We start from the raw sequence: 23,259 nt of genomic DNA, 5'->3' as shown, positions 1-23,259 counted from the left end.
CTTCCATGAAACATCTCAGGACTCGCTGCTATGTATTCTCTGAGTATTATACTCTTCTCTGTATCTGATAGGAGTGCATTTGGCTCCAAGAGACAGATTACCCAATGGAAGCAGTTTCAGCAAGAAGGACATTTAATGACCTCATATCACAAAATGTTTGTAAGTAACCACTTCTAGGATTTGTGCAACGTTTCAAAATCATTACTCAAGACCAAGACTTTTCCCCGTTCTGCTCTGCAATTCTGTGCATGTTCACTTTTTGATTTAGGTCATTGTCGTATGGTGACTAGGTGGCTATCAGAGTTCCACGCATCATGCTCTGACACAACTGCATTCAAGGTAGAAATAAGGGAAAAGATGCTCTCCTTTCATATGTATTATCCCTAATTGCAAGTAAAACCTTGCTCAAGACCCTCATCATACTTCCTTTATACTATACTGACCATGTCATGTGGTGGCTCTTAGTGCAAGGGAGCCTAGTTAGATGGGTATCAGGAGAGAGAAGGGAAGGAGGTTGTAATGGCTGGAGAATATATGATCAACAGCAACTGACACATTCTTCGGACCACTTATCAAATTAATAATTAAAGAATTAAATAGGAACATTTTGTTCATCGTCTCCTCTGTAAGATGATGAGCTCTTTGACTACAGGGAATGCGTCTGCTTCATGAGTCCAGAATTAGCACAGCACCTGGCCTACACAGGAAGTCAGTTAGTGTTGGTTAGTGATGAATGAATGAGTATGAAAGAGAACAGGGGCAGAAAATAGGTACAAAAGAGAGAGAAAATTACCAACGCAAAACTGCTTAAGCTTATTGTCACATCTCATCTCTCATGGCTCAGCTCTCCATTCCGTTTAATTTTAAAACAATCTTTTATTTTAAAAAAATGGCAACTTTTAAAAGTGTTCAATCCTTTGCACAATGCATGCCATTTTCCTAACTTCTTAATTCCTGCCATATGAATCGACATGGGTATTATTTTTATTAAGATCCGGAGCTGAATTCTTTTAAAAAAATAAAATAAAATTGTCACCCCTGTAATAGAGTTAGATGATCCAGAAAATTTTGAATTGCCTCAAGTACATAAATGCAAATCAATTCTTGGCTGAATCACTCAAATATCATTCAACAAGAGAAACATATAAAAGCTAGAAAGTTATTTAAAAGAGTAGTCATAAAATTTTGGTCTGAATTTTCCACTCCTAAGAGCATCACACCAATAGATAAGGATGTCATTCAGATTGGCTTACTGGGAAGAAGGCAGATGTAGAATGCCTGGCACATAAAGGATGCTTGACATATTTTTGTTCTTATATCTAGAGCAAGGGAAAACCTGGGTTTATTCCTAACTCTGTCTTGTCCTAAATATGTAACTACGGGTAAGCTGAGGATGTTCCTTGGTTCACAAATGATATAGTAATCTTAAACTACCTTTCCATTATAAAATGAAGTCACAACCTAAAAAGTTAAATGCAAAAAAAAAAAAAAAAAGTGGGGTTGAATATAAGCCAACCTGATAAAATATTAAGGAATATATTTGTATTTCCGAAAGTGTCTCTACTTCTAAATGCAGAATCTGTTCATAGTTTCTGATGGATACCAAAGGGGAGGAAGAAATTTCTCTTTGTCCTAGGTTCTTCTAGCTGGACAAAGAATTAAATTTACATGAAGACAGATTAACAGGAAAAAAGACACCAAAGTTTTATGATATGCACATAGAGGCCAAATAATGAAATTGAGACCTAAACAAATGACCAAAGCTGTTTTTACACATTTTAGACAATGAGACAATACATTTGTGAGGAATGGATAGGATAAAGAAAACAGATGCGTGAGTTTTAATTAGTAAGGAATTCTAAGTGTAGTTTGGGCTGAGGTAGTGGATTAATGAAAAAGTAACAGGTTTGTTTCTAGAGCTTTCCTGGCTTTAACGTTTCTGTCTCTGGTGGTAGGATGCCTTCTTACTTCTTAGTACAGGGAGGGTATTTTTCATGCAGGAGATTTGTGTCCTGCTTTCAGGAGGACAGAGCGGGCTTGAGTGTCCTTGCACTGGCTGATTCCCAAGTACCTTCAATTCAAAATAATCAGTATGCCATTGGGGTACATTTTGGGCGGTCTGCCCTTAGTCCTTATAGTATTCCATTTGGACATCTCAAAACACAAAGGGCTCTGACATACAAATGTCACAATTCATTTTTAAAGAGAGTTGTAACTATCTGCACATGCAAGACTAGGTTTTAATTTTAAATATGGTTTTCATTTGAAATAAAATTCCTTAAAAAGAGAAAATGACTTTAGCATTGGCAAAGGGAGTCCCCTAAGAAAAAAATGTAAACAGATGGCTGAGAAAGATCACCCACATGCTGCACACATATCTTGAGGAGGCATTTCTAAGAATGAAGTGGCACTTCCCAGCCTGGGCCACTTCCCACAAGAATCCTTATTTTACCCAGAAAAAAACACAAGGTTTATACCTGTGGCCAGGAGGAAACTCAGCAACTCTTTACAATTGCCCCACCATGATCCAGACTAGTTTCCAACTCCCCGCAATGCTCCAAAAGAAGCTAATAAATCAGTGTTCAGTGATCAGTCTTGAACTAACATCTTCCTGTATAAATGTGCTGTTAAACCCGAGCTAAGCATATTAGGCATTCAATTTAATGTATGACACACATCTGTTCCACTTTCTCAGCAAGCAGAAGTTTCATGCTAACTTAAATCCCAGACTTAATCAAGGAGAACAAAATCTTGGCAATGTTTAAAACTGAGGTTTAAAATATAATCCAAATGAGGGCAAGAGAGACCATTTTTCTGTAACTAATGAGATTATTGAATACCTAAATCTAATCTGAAAAATGACCTAAGCAGAAACACTAGAATGTTTTCTAGTGTTTAGAAACACTAGATAATGTTTTTTTATCTGAGCCTATTTATTTTTCCTTTCTAGGCCACCAACATTCACCGAAGACCTTCATCTATATCTGTACCGAAGCACCAAAATGTAAGCAAAAAATGAACCCTCTGCAAACACAGTGGTTTAACCCCCATCCAAGCCCAAAGGCCAGAAGAGAACTCACAGATTTGTCTTTTACAAGGAGAGCACAGCACTGAATCCCAGCCATCAGCATCTTGTGGGGGTTCCAGGCCACAGAGTCAGCTCTGTTATGTAAAACAAAAAGGGCATGGGAAGGAGGGAATTTAATTAGCTTCTACTGGCCAGAGGAATACTTTCCTTTAGGAGCATAAGCATTCAACACTCATAGCCAAGTCCTCAACAGGATTACTTGTTTGAGTTGTTTGGGAAGCTTGGAGTTTTAAAGTAAAACAATTACTTCGTCTCTTTGTCCGTTTCACATGTCACTTAAGTGTGCAAAATCCAGAGAGACTCCCTTGCCTAAACAAGAGGTGCTGGGCCCCAGAAAATGAATTTACCTGTGGATGCCATGCAGAAGCTTGCGGTGTTTTCTGGACATCAAAGCTGAGCCACCCCAAGAGGCCTGTTGAGATATTTATATAATCACAACAATGTTATTTCAATATTATTTGTTGGCCAGTCCGTTGTCATAGAAAACTCTGAGCGACAACCTTGAGGTGCCTTACTTGATACTTTGCTTTAAATCGAGATTAAGCAATGTATATTCCAAAAGCTTTTGCTTACTGGCTCTCACTCCAGCAGGAGAGCAGAGCCTCATCACAATAGATGGCCTCCCGCAGGATTTAAATTCACACATCATAAGGAAATTAGTATATTAACCTGTTGAGTTGTGTGTGGATAAAAAGTGATTCAGAAGACACAGTCCAACCCTTCTCTAATCTAGAATCTAAAATAGACAATATCTTTTGTTTTTTTTTTTTTAGGCTCATTATTGAAGTATAGCTGTCATGCAATGTTAAATTAGTTTCAAGTGTACAACACAGTAATTTGACACTTCTATACAGTACTCCACACTCACCATGATAAGTGGAGTCCCCATCTGTCACCATACATTGTTATTACAATATTATTGAGTATATTCCTTATGCTGTACTTTTGATCTGTGTGGTTAATTTATTTTATAACTGGAATTTTGTGCCTCTTGATCCCTGTCACCTATTTCAACCACCCTCTCCCCACCCACCGATATGGCAACCACCAGTTTGTTTTTTATATTTAAGAGTAAAATAGACCATATCCTTTGCAATGCTGGCATTGTCTCAGACACAACGGGCAAATGCTGGTAATGAAGCATGAGCTGAGGGCTGGCATTCCGAATAATAAATGTGGCTTATGCTTGACAGGGTGGTTAGAGAGGTACACAGGAACTCATGGCCAACTAGGAAGGGCTAGGTGGATCCTATTAATTAGATCTTTTTGGCCAAATAGCTTTCAGAAATAAGTGCAAATAAAAAATGCAAGAGTGGGAGAAAGGAAGCCTGGGACTTAGGAAAGATGTCCCCTGGAGACTTATGCATTATGAACAAAGGACAAGATGGCTGAGAATAGGAAATGGAAGGAAACCTCACAGTCAGGAAGTCTGGAGGGAAGGGAGGGAGAATTACCATGAGTAATAAGGAAGTCCATCTGGTCCCTGCAACTGAGCAGACTTCTAAGTGTTAATCTGTAGGACGAGAAAGGGTCATGGCTGTGAGGGAATATGAGGGGACCAGCTTGGGCCGTGTTGAAAGCCTCCATGGTTATCAAATTTTATTTTATTTTATTTTATTTATTTATGATAGTCACAGAGAGAGAGAGAGAGAGAGGCAGAGACACAGGCAGAGGGAGAAGCAGGCTCCATGCACCGGGAGCCCGATGTGGGATTCGATCCGGGGTCTCCAGGATCGTGCCCTGGGCCAAAGGCAGGCGCCAAACCACTGCGCCACCCAGGGATCCCCCTCCATGGTTATCAAAACCACACAACATTGCATTGGGAATGAAGACATTATTACCTCAAACTTTTAATGGAAAATCTAAGGCTCAGAGGTGGGAAGTGAATTGTACAAGGTCTCACAGGCTCTAAGTATTAGATCTGGGAACCAAAGCCCATTCTTGCTTCAGGATAGCATCAAAGCTTAGGGTCAAATGGTAGAATACAGTGTGGGGAGCGGAGGGTGATGGAAGGAGGTGAGTCCAGGAGCTCACACACCATACTCCCGCACCTTCCCATCTGCTGTAGCACCTTGGTCTCCTTTTCCTTCCTCAAAAGTAAACAAATGCTCCCTATCCTAATGAGCAGCATGGAAGTTTTAAAATCATGTGAACTCTTTTGAGGCATTAGCTTCCCAGTTTAGAGGAACTTGTCAGAAACAGCTCCTCCACAGACTTAGTCCTCAAAAGAGCTGACAGGAGAAGAACCTCACAGCCCTGAGGGCAGTGCCCTACTTCTATTTGCCTCACTTTCTGAATTCCTAACCCTCAACTTGCAAAAACAGCAAAACAATTACCTAAATGTTGAAGAAGTGTGGTTTTTCACCTCAGTGAGGGCCGTCATTTATCAAGCTAAGACTACCTGTTAGGTACCACACTTACCATCTTACTTAACATTGTCCTCTTTAGTTCATTAGTTAAGAAATTAATAGTAAGACCAAACCACACAGGGAAGTAGAGGCAAGCCCCTGACTTTAAATACAGTGTTTACTACCTCCCCGAGACTTGGAACTAAGAGTGGGTGAGACATTTCAAGACGCTCTACTGGGAGCAGGAAGCTTTGCAGCAGCCACACAACTTCTGCTTTGGAGAAGTGTCAGACCAGCTGGGACTTCCTAGTCTAGCTGGTCCGGCTCCTCTAGTCTGAGGCAGAGGCTGAGGTAACATTTGCCCTCCTGAAGAAATAGAAAACTAAGGTTTTCCTTATGCAGTTGCATAAAGATGCATTGTAATTAACCAAATATAAGCCTATCAAAAGTAAGAGTCACCATTTTTTTGTGTACCACAAAGAAAGGAAGAAAAATGACCAACATACCAACTTCAGCTACCTTAATATGTAACAAAATCAGTGTATCTTAGAATTAATGAAATATGTTACATATGCAGGGCAACTCAATTTTATGAAACACCCAGGAGGATCAGCAACCATAATTACGTTAAAAAATAAAGTAGATGACAGTTTTTTATATTTTAAAGTATGTTATAGAAAATTTCCAACAGGCCAAGATAACTACTGCAATTTTGTTAATTTTTATCTTTAAAATTAATAAACTATACATCATGTATGAAATTTCTTCAAGATAAGCTATGTGCCCCTTTATCAAATTGTATCAACAGATTTAATATTATTATTATGACAATATAATGTAATATTACATTATATCCAGCCTGCAATATTAAAACATGAGCGAATATTATCTCAATGTGAGAGCTAATTTCTTTACCAGGTGAGACATACTGTTGTCCAATTTTGTCTAATACAACTAGATGCCTACTATGTGCAAATTGAATAATTTGTGTGGCTTAAACATTTCCTTATAAAAGTGTTTCCCTAAAAAATTCAACCTCTGTTTTTTTCTTTTTTTTTTTAGAAAGGAGGTTCTCATTCATACATACAAGTCGCAATTCTCTCTGAGCCTCTCTTAAGTCTCTTAATCTCACTCCCAATTTAGAAACTGCTGTATTTGCTCTGCTTTATATAAACTATATAATCCATATTTGATGTTTCTTTTATGAGAATAGAATTTTTAAGTATAACCGCTGACATATTTGATTTTTCCCCCTTATTTCCATAGTCACAAAGTACTCATTTTATATTATCTTTTAGGACATAATGTATTATTATGCTCCGAAGTCTATAAAAATCAATAAGATAAAAGTTGAAATGTGAACAGATACAAATGCTACAATCCCATTTAAAGTCACAAATAATCTACCTGAAGAATTGCCACTGGCATACTAATAGAGCCTGTAACTCTAGTGAGCTTTATATCACAGCTGCTTTTACCAAGTATTAGCATATGCTTAATGAAGGCCTTGAGCTGCTGAAAAATTCTCTCTGTTATACAGACACTTTACTTTGAACGCATAAGATCATACAAACCATAAAACTATGTGTAGGTATATCCCCCAAATGCTGTTACCTTCCATTCAGAAAGTCAAAAAGAGCATTTTTGTTTTTTGTTTTTTGTTTTTGTTTTTTTAATGCTAAGGAGAATATGAATCACTCACTTACCAGAAGAAAGTTCCCTACAGTGTCATCAGTAAGTTCAATAGTCTCCTCTATTTATTTGGTTGAATCAAACTAATTAACTCTCAGCTTTACAAAAAAAAAAAAGAAAGAAAGAAAAGAAAAGAAAGAAAGAAAGAAAAAAGAAAAGAAAAGAAAAGAAAAGAAAAGAAAAAAAAAGAAAAGAAAAGAAAAGAAAAGAAAAGAAAAAAGAGAAAAGAAAAAGGGGAAAGCTCAATAGGCATTCATAACTGTCTGAATTCAGATTTTTAACCCTGGATTAGTAGAATTTGAAGAGTTACCTTTAATTAAGGAAAATTTTATTATGAACAACTCCAGGACTTACAAAATTAATTAGAAAAAAAAAAAGCCAATTCTTTAAGTCAGAAAATAATGAAGAATGTAAGTTATCCCAATTCTTCTCAAATAATTATCTATGATGGATCCAGATAAAATCTACTTTAATTATAGCATGAAATTATGTAATGCAGCTTTTTGCATTTTCCAGCTGATTGGAATCATGTAATGTCAGAGCTAGAAGATGTTTTACAGACCACATCAGCCACTTCCCTCTTTGTAAATGAAACCAAAGCCCAAATGGCGTGGGTTGCAATGAAGAAGAGGCTGACTGGAACCCAAAGGCAAAGCCTCTTGATTTTGTAGTTCAGTGTGTCCCTCACACCATACTGCCTCAATGACCGTAGAAGCAAGGGACCAAAGAGAATAATTCATGAGAGAAGAGGAAATAAAATGGAATCTGAAAAACAAAACCAAACTTCACATCAAATCTGGCATCGTCTTCTTTATTACCTTATGGAAAATGACAGATTTATTTCTCCTAATTAGAAACACTACACTTAAATAAGAGGAGCTGGGGACCTCACGTCTAGTTTCTGAGAACACAAAACACTTCCTACCAAAGCTGCAAACAGACTGGAAAGTTAAACCGATTGTACATTCAAATGCACTTACGTCCACATGAAGCCAGAGGCCATGCTTCTCACAGATGTCTGCTATTTCATCCAGAGGATCAAAGGCCCCCAACACAGTTGTACCAGACGTAGCACAGACCAGAAATGGAGCTGCTCCCTGTGAGGAGGACGCACATACAAGAACCATCACCATCACCACTAAGTTGGTCCTATAGTAGGTTGGTAAACATAATGCTTACACATCCAGTAATTTATCTGGTTGCCTTTGGAAGTAACCATTCAGAGTGTTGTTCAGCTTCTCCAGAATATGACCTCTAGCCATTTCCAAGAAGTCAAGGAAACTGAGACAGTGTTAGGACAAGTCCTTTGTCTCAGCTCCATATGCATTGTTAACTGTTTTTACTCTCATTTTCTTTCCGAAGGGTTTTCTGTTCTTTAGATTTCCCACATAGAAAGTGAATAACCTCCACTGCAATGGCCAACTGGCCTTCTTTGTGATTCCTACATCCTTTTGGGGGTGATTCACTGGCGCCCGTGTGCCAGCATTGCTAAGCCTCTGCGAAAGAAAAACAAGGACGATGGGAAAATAAACAGTTCCAGGTGCAAACCACGGAGGCCTGTCTGCCTGTCTCCTTATCAAGTAAGTGCAATTACAAAACAGTGTGATTAGGCACAAATTGGCATTAGAGAGGACAGAGTAACCTCGTTGGGATACACTCTCCAAACTGGGTGCCCCCATAAGGAATCCTTTAGAATGTGCTAGAAAAGAGAACGTGCATGACTCCTACCATGATTCTGCCTCTTCATACAACTGATGGTCGCATCTTGTAAAGTAACGGGTGCCAGAGGGCACGGGGGATGGAGAAGGGAGACTGTGGAACACATGCAGCGCTGGATGGTAATTCTGGCCGAGCTAGCCTAGCACGTTGGCCCCATAAGGAACTTTATAGCAGCCAGATGCATTGCTCACCGTGGAAGCGCCTCAGAGGGTGAATTTGCAGACAAAGGTAGGGGTGGGGAGAGCAATGAGAATCCTAAGGCTTCAGAGCACTTGAGGAATAAGTGACAAGAACATTTCCCTGTCTATAAAGTCATTTTATCTCCATTTAGGATGGAGTCATTTTGTTTTCTTGGTTTTATCTTAAAGTGCAGTTGTTCTTGCAATATATTTTTATGTCCCATTTAATGTCAGGAGTTATGCCTTTTGAACCAGACTCCTTCCAATTTAGCTGACCTTTGACAGAAAGAAGTTATTTCTCAGTGGAAAATGGAGCAGAGCAAAGACACTTGCTCTACATTTTTAAATTGAGAGGCATAGGAAACAAAGCGATGGTACCCAATGAATTCATTTGCCATCTATGGAGATGGTTGTGACACATGGGATCTAGTCCACCTGAAGCTGTTAGAACAGGACCAGTGGGTGATAGAGCCCCTAAAGAACCATGGGCTTTGGGAATTTTTCCCTGTGCTCAACTACCAACAGATCGCATCTTTATCATGTCAGTGACCTAAACAAAATGAGACCAGATTCACATCAATCGTTAAAAGTAAGAGAAAAAAGTAATTTCCTAAAAACATTGAAGGTGTCTTTAATGTTTGGACTGTTCCTCATAAGCTATGTGACACCCTGACAGCTGTGAGAAGATACTTTTGCAAGCCATTACAGCCTATTAATGAGTTTTCCTCACCTTTTTAACAATCTAGCTATAAATATCAGGCCCAGAAATCAAACTTTTGCAATCCGGACTTAACCTTCCAATTTTTTTCTCCTTTCTCATATCTCCTGCTATTAATGAGAAAATTCAGTGTAAAGGGTATTGATTGTGTGCTGCTGATGAGCTGTATTCCCTAAGAAAGTTTGTCACTTGAAACACTCAACAAAAATACTTTCAAATATTCAGTGGTTATAGGAGTCTGATCTTTTCATGAGAACTGTAGAACCTCTGACACTTCTGTGGTTTTCACCATCTTTGTCATGGCATCAAGTAAAGGTCACTGCTCAACAGATTTTTAATGGGTTGTGGTGGGCCAGGGAACTGAATCCCAGAAAAAAAATTGATGTGCCGTCCCCAAATCTGTAACAATATGAGTTCAAAGTTTAAAACAATAAAGCTAGGTCTGAAGCTACTGAAAACAAACAAACTAATCACCAAGTATTATCTCAGAATGGATACAAGGTTTGTCCTTTGTGAATCCAGGCTCAAGTTTTAACTAACTTGAAAGAAAACTGAGGAGATATACCAACTCTCACCCCATGGCCCTACTTTTAAATATGCCTAAAGCAATTTTCACGTTTTCAAAACTTCTCTTCTCAAATTCTCAACTTTAGGATATGTCAGTTTCATGTACTTTCACAGTCAAAACAAACAAAAATTTGAACAATGAAAATAACAATGACTGCGGTGGAATAAAATCCATCAAATATCCTAGTTTATCCCTAATGATTCTAAAAAAGAAAAATTGTTTCGGCTATCTTTAGGGGATGCTAGGCAACTAACTCACTATTCTGAAAACTCATAAACGAGGGAGAAGAATCATACATTTATCCTGCCCTGGATGTGCAAATGGTTTCCTTAGGGAAACAAAATGGGAATGAGGAAAGGTTTTTCTTTACGGTAGTGAGCCTACCAATAAATAAAGGAGGAACAAGAGAACAGGTTAGAAGAACATCACCTGATGAAATAATGGGTCTAAACAATGATCACCAATGGCAGCAAAATTCATGAGGTGAGAGGCTGATGCAGAGCTCTGTAATAGATGGATCCGTAATACCAGAACCCATGGATCAACATTAGCACAAAAAGAGAGATGTGTTCTCATTGAAGGACAAAACGCCACCTCTAAAGCCTTCCTGGTAAAAGTTCAAATCTGAATTTCAGTACGTCTCAAGATCTCACTGCCAAATTACAGAAAATATAGAGAACAGATGGACTGTACTGGGGAGGGAGCACTTAGATCCTCCAATTCTTGATGTGATCTCCAAAATCCACAATGTGGAAAACTCTACAGGATAAAGGACTTGGTTTCTTCAACAGATCAATTGCTGGGAGAGAAAAAAGGAGGAGGGAGAAGCTACAGATTAGAAAAGATTGGTATGATGAATCAACCAAATGCAACATATGGACCTTGAATCCTTATTCAAACGAGCCAACTATTAAAAAAGTGCAATAGGAAAAATTTTAATATAGAATGAAAATTTGATGATACTAAGAAACTATTTCCTGTAATGGTGTGTGGGTTTTCTTTTTTTCTTAATAAAGAGAGAATACATACCTTTTGCAGATATACTGAACTATTTATAGATGAAATGGCATGATGTGTGAGATCTGCTTCAAACTAATCTAATGATGGTGGGAGGGGATAGGGTTTAGACAGAACAGAGCAGAAACAGAACAGAGCATAATAAGCTCACAGATGTTGAAGTTGCATGATGGGTATAAAGAGGCTCATTATATTAGTTCTTATATATTTGAAATTTCCCATAATGAAAAGTTTATGATTAAAGAAAGAAAGAGAGAAAAAGAGAGGGGGAAGGGAAGCAGGAAGGAATCATATGAACCATACAGAAAGCATAATCAATATTCTCCCCCCAACAAGCACTAATGACATAAACAAAGTTCTCTTTGATAGGAACTTCTGTAGAAGATACAACTAGGGGGGAGAAAAAAGATAAAATTAGAACACAATATCCGTGGTTCACAGCAGAACAAACAAGTTGTAATAAAGAATTTTACCCAAGAGTGAATGAAATCTGATAATCTGTCTCACCAGACAGCTTTCAAGTCCCCTTGTCATTGGAATTAAAAAAAAGAACAAAGATAAATATAGATCTAAGGACACACAGCTGAAGCAGGTACACCTGTAAAAAAGGCAGAATTTTTAAGTACAGAATTTCAAACCAAATATAGTGAACTAGCATGCCCTGGTGATAAGGTTATTTTCATGAAAATCTAAAAAAATATAAAGAGTAAAATAACAGAAATGTATTAGACAAAAAAATAAAAATTAAAGAGCCTATCGTTCTTAGAGTGTGAAATCCTGTAAAGAAGAAATGTACTTCTATCTCAGTTCAAACCTGGGCTTTTCAGTTTCCAGCAGTTTCACACTCAACTCTGCTGCTACCTACTGGAGACTCTTGGCTGAGGCTCCAACTACGGGGAGAGCTGTGGTGGGATGGGAGGGACGCGGTGAAGCAGGTGCACCTAATCCAACCGGCTTTTGGCCCAAGAAGCAAGATGACTGCCACCAAGGCACCGGTGCACCTACAAAGCAGGGGTCAGGGCCAGCCTCACCTGGAGCATAGCAGGTAAGCAGGACAAGGCCTCACCTTCTCCACCAATGAGCACATCAGCTTTACTATATTGTGGAAGCTAAGAAAGGACACCTGCCAGAGCTAAAATACCAGACCCAGACGTAATACAGTGTGATGGTCTCCGTGATGGGCTTTGGGTGGAAGCAACCTGGGCGGTGAGATTGATCAAGAAATCCAGATCATTCTGAATGCGACCCAGGCAGGATTGGTCTGGCCTCCAGAATCCTCAGTCACTAGTTAGGTAGGAGGGTGGATGCAGGGGCCCTGCTGGCGAGGCTGGGCTCATCTTTTAAGGCTAATTCTAGGCAAGAATCCGGGATATGGTGATGTCAGTGTTTTAACAGGCTCCAGCCACCTGGGAATGAGAACATCTGAGAAACTGCACAGAACATGGAGAGCCAAGCACCTGGAAATAGAACATCTGTAAATGAGTTTCCCTATTTTAATTCTAACAAGCTCTCTTCTCTCTCCCACACACAGAAACAGGTCTGGCTGCTTGTGTTCCCTCCCTCATACCCAGACACAGCCTACGTTTCCTTTGCCTTTTTTTCTCCCGCTCTCACCTCTTTGCTGGCTTGCCAGATTTGCTTCTCCAGTTCTGCAGGTATCATTTTACCTCTAGGAGACACAGATTGGAGACGTTCAGTTATGTTTAGTCGTGAGCAGACATTGGGACTGCTTTTTAAAAAGTATGCATTCCCCCTCCGCCCACCAGGCTTCCGGATCCTGTCCCCATTACCTTCCATCTGTTTCCACAAAGCAAACATTCTCTGTACCGATCCCAAGAAAGGAGGCTGCTTTCTTCATAGAGTAATGACACTAAATTAAAAGGGTTGAGGGGGAAAAGGAAAACATGAATGCATAACATGAAAAAACTGCTTGTTAATCTAAAGTCATATGAAAAAAAAATAAAGTCGTATGATTGAGCCCAATCTTTGCAACATTATCACATAAGAGAAAAAGAAAGTAATGATTCACACGAGCTCCGTGAGAGAGTGGTTAAAAACCCTGACTTTGGTTGGGATGAGGGAAATCAGGATTTAATTCCAAGCTCTCCCAGTTACAGCTATGGAATCTTGAGGAAACAGCGTATGCTTTCCAAGCCTCAATTTGCTCACTTAAAGGGGATGTGTCAGTGCCTAATTCATCTGCTTTTTGTAGAATTAAATGAGCTAATATATGTAAAGGACTTAGCACAGAGCCTATCCTAGGAAGCAAGTTTGGTCACTGGAGGCTTTCGTTTTTCCAAAAGGTTGAGAGAAATTGCTCTTGATGCTGCCAATAAGATGCAGCCAATAAGACTCAATATTAACGGAAGCAATCTAGTCCACTGCCAACTCAAAACCTTCTGAAGAGTGAGCAAGACTGCTTCAAAAATTGCAATCGCAAACCACAGAAGAATTGAAAGATTTTCAAGAGCCAACGGGAGCCAACGGTGAGTTATAAATGCTGATCAAACACTTGACCAATCTTGTTTAAAATTGAATGTAAGATTCAAATTAGACACATAGGGCGGCCCAGGTGGCTCAGCGGTTTAGCGCCACCTTCAGCCCAGGGCCTGATCCTGGAGCCCCAGGATCGAGTCCCACGTCGGGCTCCCTGCATGGAGCCTGCTTCTCCCTCTGCTTGTGTCTCTGCCTCTCTCTCTCTCTCTGTGGCCCTTGTGAATAAATAAATAAAATCTTTAAAACAAACAAACAAAAAGAAATGAGACACATAGGAATGTGGCTAAAATCATAATAACAAAAAGTAATAATAATTTATGGACACCTCACTTTATGCAGCCTTGGCATGCATGAAGCTAATAGGAGGATCTAGAATTAGGTCTGGTCTATTTCTTATTGGAAATGGTAGTATATGCTTTAGATTGTTGGGTCTTTTTTCCCCCTGCTACATAAAGCCTATAAAATAATTAGCATTCAAACATTGGAGATGTCACTCTTTATACATTAGTGTGGACAGGTGGTCAATTAATTCTTTTTCGTGCCAGAAAAATGAAGGTGCTAAAGGACATTATTGTACCAAAACCCTTAGTAATTTAATTTGTAGGTATGAATACATTAAAAGAGTAGTCATGCCTTCACACTTAACTTGATATATTACCCCAAATGTGGTAATTTTTTTCTTCTTTTGTCAAGAGAGTTTTATTGGAAGCTCTTTTTTTTTTAACTCTGTAAAAATAAATGCAGAAGTAACACCATCAGGAGAAATGAAACCATCCTAAATAATTAATTTCCAATATCAAATAGGACACGGCCAAATGCCTGTAGGATGCATTTATTTCAAATTGTTACAGGAACGTATGCATATTGAAGAGTAATAATGTACACGAAAATGTAATTAATTCTCTACTTGCGACATCAGCCCACCATAGCTAGGGTGACATAACCAAGGTGAATTATTTCTCACCAGAGATTTGGGCTCTGGCAACCAACTATTGATCTCATAATGAATAAATAGTAGCCTACCCCCTTGGCATCTGCCAATAAGGAAAATCACATTGCTTTGCCCTGAAAAACAGCCAAGTGTCCCCATCCAATGTGTCTATTGAATTAAAAAACTGGTAATCTGAAGAAAAGCTTCAGTGGAGCTATCTTTGGCTACCTCAGGACAAAGTAGAGTCCAATGTCAATCTCCAATGGATAGGGACAGATAAAATAAAAGTCTGCAAAACCAAAGTATAAACATCTGAAGGCATCAGAGGAGGCAAAGAGCCCTGGAAGTGCAAAAGAAGAAGAAGAAGAAGAAGAAGAAGAAGAAGAAGAAGAAGAAGAAGAAGAAGAAGAAGAAGAAAACGACAACGGAGGCAATGCTTCAGACATGCTGAGTACTTTCAAAGAAGGGAAAACCCTAGAAGGCCAGAGTTCAGAAGTAACCACTGCCTTTAAAAACAAAAATATTTGCTCCCATCTCTGGTGAAAGGTAAGTCAGTCATTCGTTCTAATATCCCATCTCCCTCCCCCCCGAAGCCCCACCCAGGTTTCATTCATCTACAGAAGACACAAAAATCCCAGTGGGCATTTATTTCTATAATGATACAACAGCAAGTGCTCTCTGAAAGACAGAAGTGCCCTGGCATTTGCCTTTCTGATTCCAACAAGCATTTTTTTTTCTCTGACCTTGGGTTTCTCAAGGAACTGCTGCTTTCCCTTCCACAGGTTGTATGCTGGACACTCAGGATCCTTCTAGTGCTGACTAGTCTGGTGGTCAAATGAGCTCCAGGTGGTGGGGAAACCGGGGGTCTGTGAATGTCATATATTGGGGAATGGAGAAAAGCAATGCAGTATAGGGACCTCTCCAAGAGCACATAGCTGGTTCAATTCCTAAAGCAGAGTCGCAATTCAGATGGGCTTCCCTTATGCTCAGCCCGACCTCCTAAGAAGCACCTGCTGGCCTGTGGAGAATGCTTGCAATAGCATCCAAACTCCTGTCAGACTCACCTAGACAGAATAGAGTGAGTGAATGAGGTACGTGAGGAACCATGACCAGGAGAAGTGTACCCTGGTCTCTCTCACCTCACCCAAGCCTCCATCCTGCTAGACAGGAAGTAGGCTGATTGCTGGCTGGCTGGGAGGTAAGGGTTTCTCTTCTCCCCTCACTTGTTAGTAACAGGCAATCATTACTTATGCCAATTCCTCGAATGACTTGAATTATAAACCTATGATTTCCATAAATTCAAGGAAGTCATATCTAACTGCTAATCAAGCCACAGATTTATTACTTTTATTGCTTTTCTCCAAAAGTCCCTTCACTTTGGTTCCTACTCAGTCTGGGGGCATCTACTGTGGGTACACTTGACAGAGCAGGGGTTCTATCATGATGTTCCAGGTCTTGGCCAAGAGTGAACTTACAATCAAAACCTCAAATATGCAAATATACCTCCAGTGGTAAGTGCATATACCCTGCATTCGATGATACAAGACAGGGATGGAATGGTTACCCTCACGCCTAAAAGCAAACAAGGGAGGTAGAGCAAAAAGAGTGACATAGGGTTTAAACCCTTTGAGGAAACACAACCTTCTTTAATACTTTTTTTTTTAACTGATGAAATGGTTTGTTGTAATAAGTGGTGAAGGTGATCACCAAAATAGGAGCTAAAATGATGCAAATGCTATGACTTTAGTCTCTTTGGCAGAGTAGGGAAAGGAAGGAGCAACAAGGTAGAGTCTGGATGAATGGGGTGAAAATCTGTATTTGGAACTATAGTGTGTTCAGAGCTATGGAGTTTTACTGTGGAATTCGCATTGTTATGAGCCCAGTGCTTAACAAAAAAAAATTACCTTCAAAATTCCTGTGTTTACTCCCTAACCCCCAATACAATTGGATTAGGTTGGGATAAGGTCATGAGGGCAAGACTCTCATGATTCTTGGCCTTATAGGGAGAGAAGGCAGGGACCTCTCCTTCTGTCCACCAGCACAAGCCAAGGAAAGATCACATGAGCACACGGTGGTCCACAAACCAGGAAGCGGGCTCTCACCAGACACCACATCTACCATCACCTTGACCTTGGACTTCCCAGCCTCCAGAACTGTGAGGAATAAATGTTGTTTGTTTATGCCAGCTGGTCTATGATATTTTGTTATAGCAGCCTGAATAAACTAAGATGTCTATCTAGTTCTTGGTTTTTCTGGCTTCATCTTCAGCTGGCATGTTAGCCACAGCACATTTTACCTCTTTTTGCTAAAATATCTCCACTGGAGATTTTAAAAAAAACAATAGTTCTGTTTTCCAACTGCATGAGGTTTCAATTTCTTTTCACTCCCAATCTGGCCAGCTACACCTGTGTCACTGATCTGTCCCATGCATAATCTTTATTCTAGGCTTCCATAGAATTCCTTCCCCTTTTCTGGAGCAAGTGTTCCAGAAAAGAGCTCTAGTATGTTTTAAACCAGAGAATGAAGAAGGCAAAAGTGAAAGCACTGAGCTGATAGCAGAGGCCTTACCAAATCAGCTTTCACAGGCATGGAAATAGCAATTCAAAAGAAGGAACTTTGCATTTCTGATATGCTGGCTTCCACCAATGGGAATGCTCAAGTTTGGAACCCAGGGAAGGAAACTCAACTCTATAATAATTTCAAAGAACCAAGTGTTTTTCCCTAGATGTCTACATTACCAAACATTCTGCTTGCTACAGAAGAAGCTTTCATGAAGAAGGGCCTTGAGTGGCTGAGTTAAGAATCTCAGATTAGATGATTCCTTCTAGACGCCTCCCACAGCCAGCGCCCACTTTGCACTTGGCACTGAACTAACCAGGGCAAAGGGAAGCCAGGGCAGGTAGAAGACATGGGAGGTGGCCAGGTTTTCTCCCACTGCCTACCACTTACTCCACAATATAGGTTTCTGCAATAACAAAGTAACTCCTGCTCTTCTAGGGAAATAACAGATACAGAAAGGCCCAACTGGAAATAACAGAGAACTTTTAGATGCTGCCTGTGTTTCACAGGAGTTCCTGGATTATCACAGAAGGTACAGAAGCTCAACTCTTACTGCCAGGAGGCCAGGAAGAAGCAATGGTGGCTTGGACAGAGCCACCCACTGGAATCGCACAAGAAGAGAAAAGGAAAAAAAAAAAAAAATCTCTTTTAGTTAAGACTGCCCTTCAGCTGTGCTCATCTATTCTACCCATATTACTATAGCTAGGTAATTCTCCTCCTAGTAGTAAAACTAGCTAACATTTTTCTGTATCTATAATGTGCCAGATGCTGCTTTACATGCATTAACTCATTCAGTCTCTGCAACAACCCACTTAGCCGTGACTACTAAGCATGTGGCTGCTGGGTTGCTATGATGGCCCCAAATTGTTCACTTCTCCCTGTATCCATGCCCTTTGCAAGGTGACTTTGCAGCAAGTCTCCTCAAGAGATAGAGTCTGGGGGGATCCCTGGGTGGCTCAGTGGTTGAGCGCCTGTCTTCGGCCCAGGGCGTGATCCTGGAGACCCGGGATCGAGTCCCACATCGGGTTCCCTGTATGGAGCCTGCTTCTCCCTCTGCCTGTGTCTCTGCCATTCTCTCTTTCTCTGTGTGTCCTTCGTGAATAAATAAATAAAATCTTAAAAAGAGAGAGAGAGAGAGAGAGAGAGAGAGAGAGAGATAAAGTCTGTTTCCAACTTCTTAGATCTGGGCTCCTTGACATTACTTACTTCACTAAGAAAATGAGGTAGAAATGACAATGAGCCAGTTCTAAGCCTAGACTCAAGAGGCCTGGTAGGTTTCCATGCTGTTTGTCCCCTGGATCCCTGTCATCACTACATACCTGGACTGGCCTGTTGGTGGATGAGACACACACGGAGCAGAGAGAACTCCCAGAAATCATCTCTGAAAACCTAGTCCCAGATCAGCCAGCGGATGGCAATCCCCAGATACATAATGGAGCCCAGCCAAGAGCTACAGAAGGGTCCTGGCTGTCCCAAGACTCGTAAGCAATGATATCTAGCTATAGTTCTACACCACCGGGCTTTGGGACAATTCGTTAGATACACCAGTTAACTGATGATTATTTTAACAAATTAGGAAATGGAGGCACAGAGGATATCATCAACTTACCCAAGGTCACTCAGATAGTAGTGGAGTAGTAGTGGAGACAAGAATTGAAGGCAAGCAGCCTAGCTCGAAGCCACAATCAGACCGCCTACTTTGGTGGAGGGTAAAAGGACGTAAGGCATTGTGGCATGGAACCATGTGTGGGTGGGGGGAGGGGTAATATTCACTGTTTCTGAATATCTCCCTTTCCTCTTGAAAAGCCTTTGTGTTAGCAATTCAAAGTAATCAGTTATACAAGGCAATGTGAGTCTTCTGACAGCGCTGAGTGATCATCTATGTTCTAATAAATAAGACACTCAGAGAAGAGATTCACAGAAAGAGATAACGCTTTCAAATTGAATGTTCTCTTTTCTCAAAGAAAAATGTCATAGACTCTAAATTTTAAATAAAGGTGATGTACAAAATTGAGTGGCCAGAGGTTACAGTATCAAACCCATCAGAATTTCCTTGGAAATGAAATATGGTGTTATACTCAGGCATATTAGTCACACATGGATAGGACCAAAGTGTATCAGAAGGCCCCCCACACACACACACACACACAAACCCCCTTAAATAATGCATTATCTAGATCTGATATCAAAAATAATTTTTTACCTCTGCGGATGTGAAAAGGATTAATCTTGGCAACCCAGACAGCCCCTTTTCCTTAATATCAGGACAATATTTGTATCTAGCTAAATTCATTGCATACATATTGGACACCGAACCACCTGCAAAAAACAAAATTGAAATGACATATTTAGAGTGTGAAATTATAGCTCCCTAAAGGCTGACCACGGGGGAAGACATGAAAGGCTACAGCTGCTCTAGTCTAATGACATATCCCCCCCAGGAGCCATCTGAGCACCATGCCCCACCCATGACTCTTGCACACTTCCTGATCCTCAACTGCAGCAATTTCCAATCTCAGTGAAGACCGAAGTTTGGGTCTATTCTCTCATTCCAGAGCTTTTCCAAACTAAAAGTTTCAATCTATGGGCAAGGGCCAGTACCCAAGTCTTCATAGTTAACAATGTCTGTCCCCTGACCAATAAAATGACAATACATGCTCATCTCTGTCCCAAGAAAGGACTGTAGGATGAACAACATGTGATTCAGAAACCTTCTCAAGTAAAATTGATTAAAAACCTTGTAGCCCTTCCCAATTTCCAGCAATAGATAATTTCATTTGTTAGGTATAAGTCCTAAATTGTAGACATCTCATTGGCTTAACATTTATGTCGGTTGTTGAGCATGTATGCAAAATGTTGTCTCTCCAGAGAAAGGAACAAGCTAGATTTTCAACAAATAGCATTATTTTTATCTGACTTTTTTGGAATGTGCAAATCTTCAAGGAGTTGTTCCTCATATAACACATGAATAAATGTTTAGGTGTTTGCAGTGGAAGGGAGATGGCAATAACTAGCTGTACTTACCTGGGTTAAATATTCCATCCCCTTCTTTCCAGCCAATAAATTCAATCATTTTCTTCAGAACCGCTTCTTCCACTAACAGAAACACTGGGGACACCTCATACGTATAACTAGATAGATATAAAAAACACTTCACTTCTATGACTAGAGTCAAACCATCCCTTTGGGGTCCCAAGAAATGTACATAGAGTTTTATTCAACCAAGTGGCTATGGAAGTACAGGTAGAGTTTTTGGAAATTTATCCAATTGGAAATAGAGAAATGTGCAGTCAGTGATGGTGCTGGTCATGGTTTGATAAATGCAATTAGCTAGCATGATGGCCAATAGCTGGCTGGTGGCCTTAGGGATACGCAAGCTACTTCAGCAATCATAATTTACAGGAACCCTTCAGTTCCCCTGAGAGAGATAAAAGCAGTGCATCTAGATTTCTTAATATTAGTCATGAGCAGTGACCATTTCATTCTTTGGATACTGCTTTGGATGCTATTAAAGAAAAACCATTATTGGGTGTCTCGGTGTCTCAGCTAGTTAAGTGTCTGCCTTTGGCTCAGGTCATGATCTCGGGATCCTGAGATTGAGCCCTGTGTCAGGCTCCCTGCTCAGTGGGGAGTCTGCTTCTTTCTCTCTCCCTCTACCCCTCTCCCCAGCTTGTGCTCTCTCTCTCTCTCTCTCTCTGTCAAATAAATAAATAAATAAATAAATAAATAATTTTAAAAAAACTATTGTCATGGTAACTAGGTTTTCTTAGGTTACTACCATGAGTACTCTAGCAATCAGCTCTAGTTATTCTACAGGGAAACTACTCATCCTGAGCTAGGGTTTTCTCCACTACATGACTGTGTTTCCACAAATGGGAAGTGCTCTGTGGGATTTCTCTTATCATGTGATGATTTTATTGCAAAGGACTACCCAAATCCCCTGTCACTGAAGGCTTTGTTTCTCCAGGCTGGACTGCTGTTGTCAGAGAACACTAATTTAGCCCTTTTGGGAATTGCCTCAGGGGCATGGAGCCATCTTTCCCAAGGTCACAACCTTTCCTCTTATAATTGGTCTAGCTGGAGGTATAAAGGCCTGGCCATATAGCCCCAACTCCAGACTGCTCTTAAGGGCCACTGTAACTCCAGAGACCACCATGAAGTCAGCCAATCTGTCTGTCTCTGCCCACTCCTGCTGCCTTCCCCCCATCACTCATGCTGATCCCAAGGGCATTCTTAATAAACACCCTGCTCACTAAACTCCATTTAGAGAAGATTCCCAGGGAACCCCACCTGGGAGGGTTACCATGCCTTGTTTCATAATATTTGAGCCTCTTCTTTCTCCAGATAACTTGAGGGTGACTAAATTATCTATAATTTCCTTCTCTAACAATTAGGCCATTACATTAAAGTATATCTAAACAAATGTGTATTCCAAATATGTAAGCTATCCAGATACACTTAAATTTACAGTCACAGAATTTAATGCAAATATTTTAACACCCTGAAGGGAAAACTTTGGAAACAAGGGGAAACATAAGCACAAAATTATATAAAACAAAACAACAGAACACCTACTATGTGTCACCTCCCTCCTTCCCTACATGTCAAGCACTCTACAGACATCATGTCATTTTGCAAACAATCCAGGTTCTATTTTCAACCAGGCTAGGAAGCCAGTTCACACATATCAAAAGTGGGGGGGAAAAGTATATATGTTTATGTGCACCTGCAACTATAAATGAAATAATCATTCACCTTTTAAAAAAATTAATATTAAGCCTGCCTTAAAAACTGTAGGCTCAACTGTAAACCTGGGGATAGCCATGGAGGTGGAGAAGGGGACAATATGGAATGCTCTCGCGGCTTGCTCACATTTTCAGCAGATTGTTCAGCTTAGCAACAATTTAATACTTTGCAAACCACTGCATGTTTTAACTAAAAGAACCCAAACAGGAAGTTAGAAAACCCAGGGCATAGAAGGAAAGGTTCATAGAGTTGGGTAATTTTACGGTTTCTTCTGTCCCACCTACCATGTAACCCTTCTACTCAGTGTAAACTAATATCATTTCATATTACCCCACCAAAACTAGGGGTGACTTGGGGTGACTCTAACTGAAGTGACCAGTGATATCTGTGTTGCCAATTCAAGGGGAAATTTTTAGTCTCTGACTTAGTTAAATACTCAACATATATGCTTCTAGACACACTCTCCCCCACCGCTTCCATGCCTTCCTGCTTGATTTTCTCCCTCTTTTCTCTCTCTTCGTTGTAGGCTGGTCTTGCTCCTCCTAACCTTGAGGTATTAGATGTCCTCAAGGCTCATCCTATGTTTTGGTCCTCACTCTATATTCTTCCCTGCAGACCCTGCTTCTCCATCTCTTGGTTTGTTTTTATTCAAAGTGTTTTCATCCTGCTCATCAAAATCATATGTTTAGCTTTGAAAATGTATCAGTGTTTGGAACACAGCCATAGGAATTTAGAGTTAATTGGTCTGGGTTAGGACCCAGGCCTCAACATAATTTTTTGGAAATGTCCCAGGTTGGTTCTAATGGACAGGAATAGTTGAGCTTCACTGACTTAAGGCATCCCATCCATGCCCACCATTTCAATGACTATCATTCCCCTATAAGTCCTAAATTGATACCTTTCATAGAGATATCAGAATTCCAGGCCCAGGTATCCTTCAGTTTGGCTGATACATGCTCTTGAGTAGCCCAAAGTCACTGCAAACCCAGATGCTCACAACTGAAAATTAAATTCTTGCTCTTGCCTTTTTCACCAAATCCCTGAAAACTAGTCCCCTCTTCCAATGCTTCTTATGTCAATAAATGACGTGACCATCAACCCAGCTACAAAAGTCAGAAACTGAGGCATCATTGTATAAACCACCTTTTTTGTCCTCATTCCCATGGTCTAATATATCATCCAGATCTTTCTGTTTTAT

At 40.2% G+C, this 23,259-nt stretch overlaps 1 protein-coding gene across 6 annotated transcripts in view; it reads right to left on the bottom strand.

The window, feature by feature from the left end:
- GADL1 (glutamate decarboxylase like 1) overlaps positions 1-23,259 on the bottom strand; it is a 162,616-nt gene that overhangs the window by 100,566 nt on the left and 38,791 nt on the right. For 5 of the 6 annotated variants that reach the window (XM_041733642.1, XM_041733644.1, XM_041733645.1 and 2 more), the window contains 7 exons: positions 20,340-20,446; positions 19,519-19,634; positions 13,120-13,199; positions 12,944-12,998; positions 8,109-8,225; positions 3,436-3,500; positions 3,081-3,162 (listed from right to left, as the gene is read on the bottom strand). In XM_041733642.1, coding sequence (XP_041589576.1) covers positions 3,081-3,162; positions 3,436-3,500; positions 8,109-8,225; positions 12,944-12,998; positions 13,120-13,199; positions 19,519-19,634; positions 20,340-20,446 — 622 coding nt within the window. The remainder of the gene's footprint in view (positions 1-3,080; positions 3,163-3,435; positions 3,501-8,108; positions 8,226-12,943; positions 12,999-13,119; positions 13,200-19,518; positions 19,635-20,339; positions 20,447-23,259) is intronic. The other variant, XM_041733647.1, reaches the window with a different exon arrangement.

The sequence above is a fragment of the Vulpes lagopus genome, chromosome 19, assembly GCF_018345385.1.
Source record: "Vulpes lagopus strain Blue_001 chromosome 19, ASM1834538v1, whole genome shotgun sequence".
NCBI lineage: Eukaryota > Metazoa > Chordata > Mammalia > Carnivora > Canidae > Vulpes > Vulpes lagopus.
Note: the sequence above shows the minus strand (reverse complement) of the source record. Positions and strands in the feature narration are given on the sequence as shown.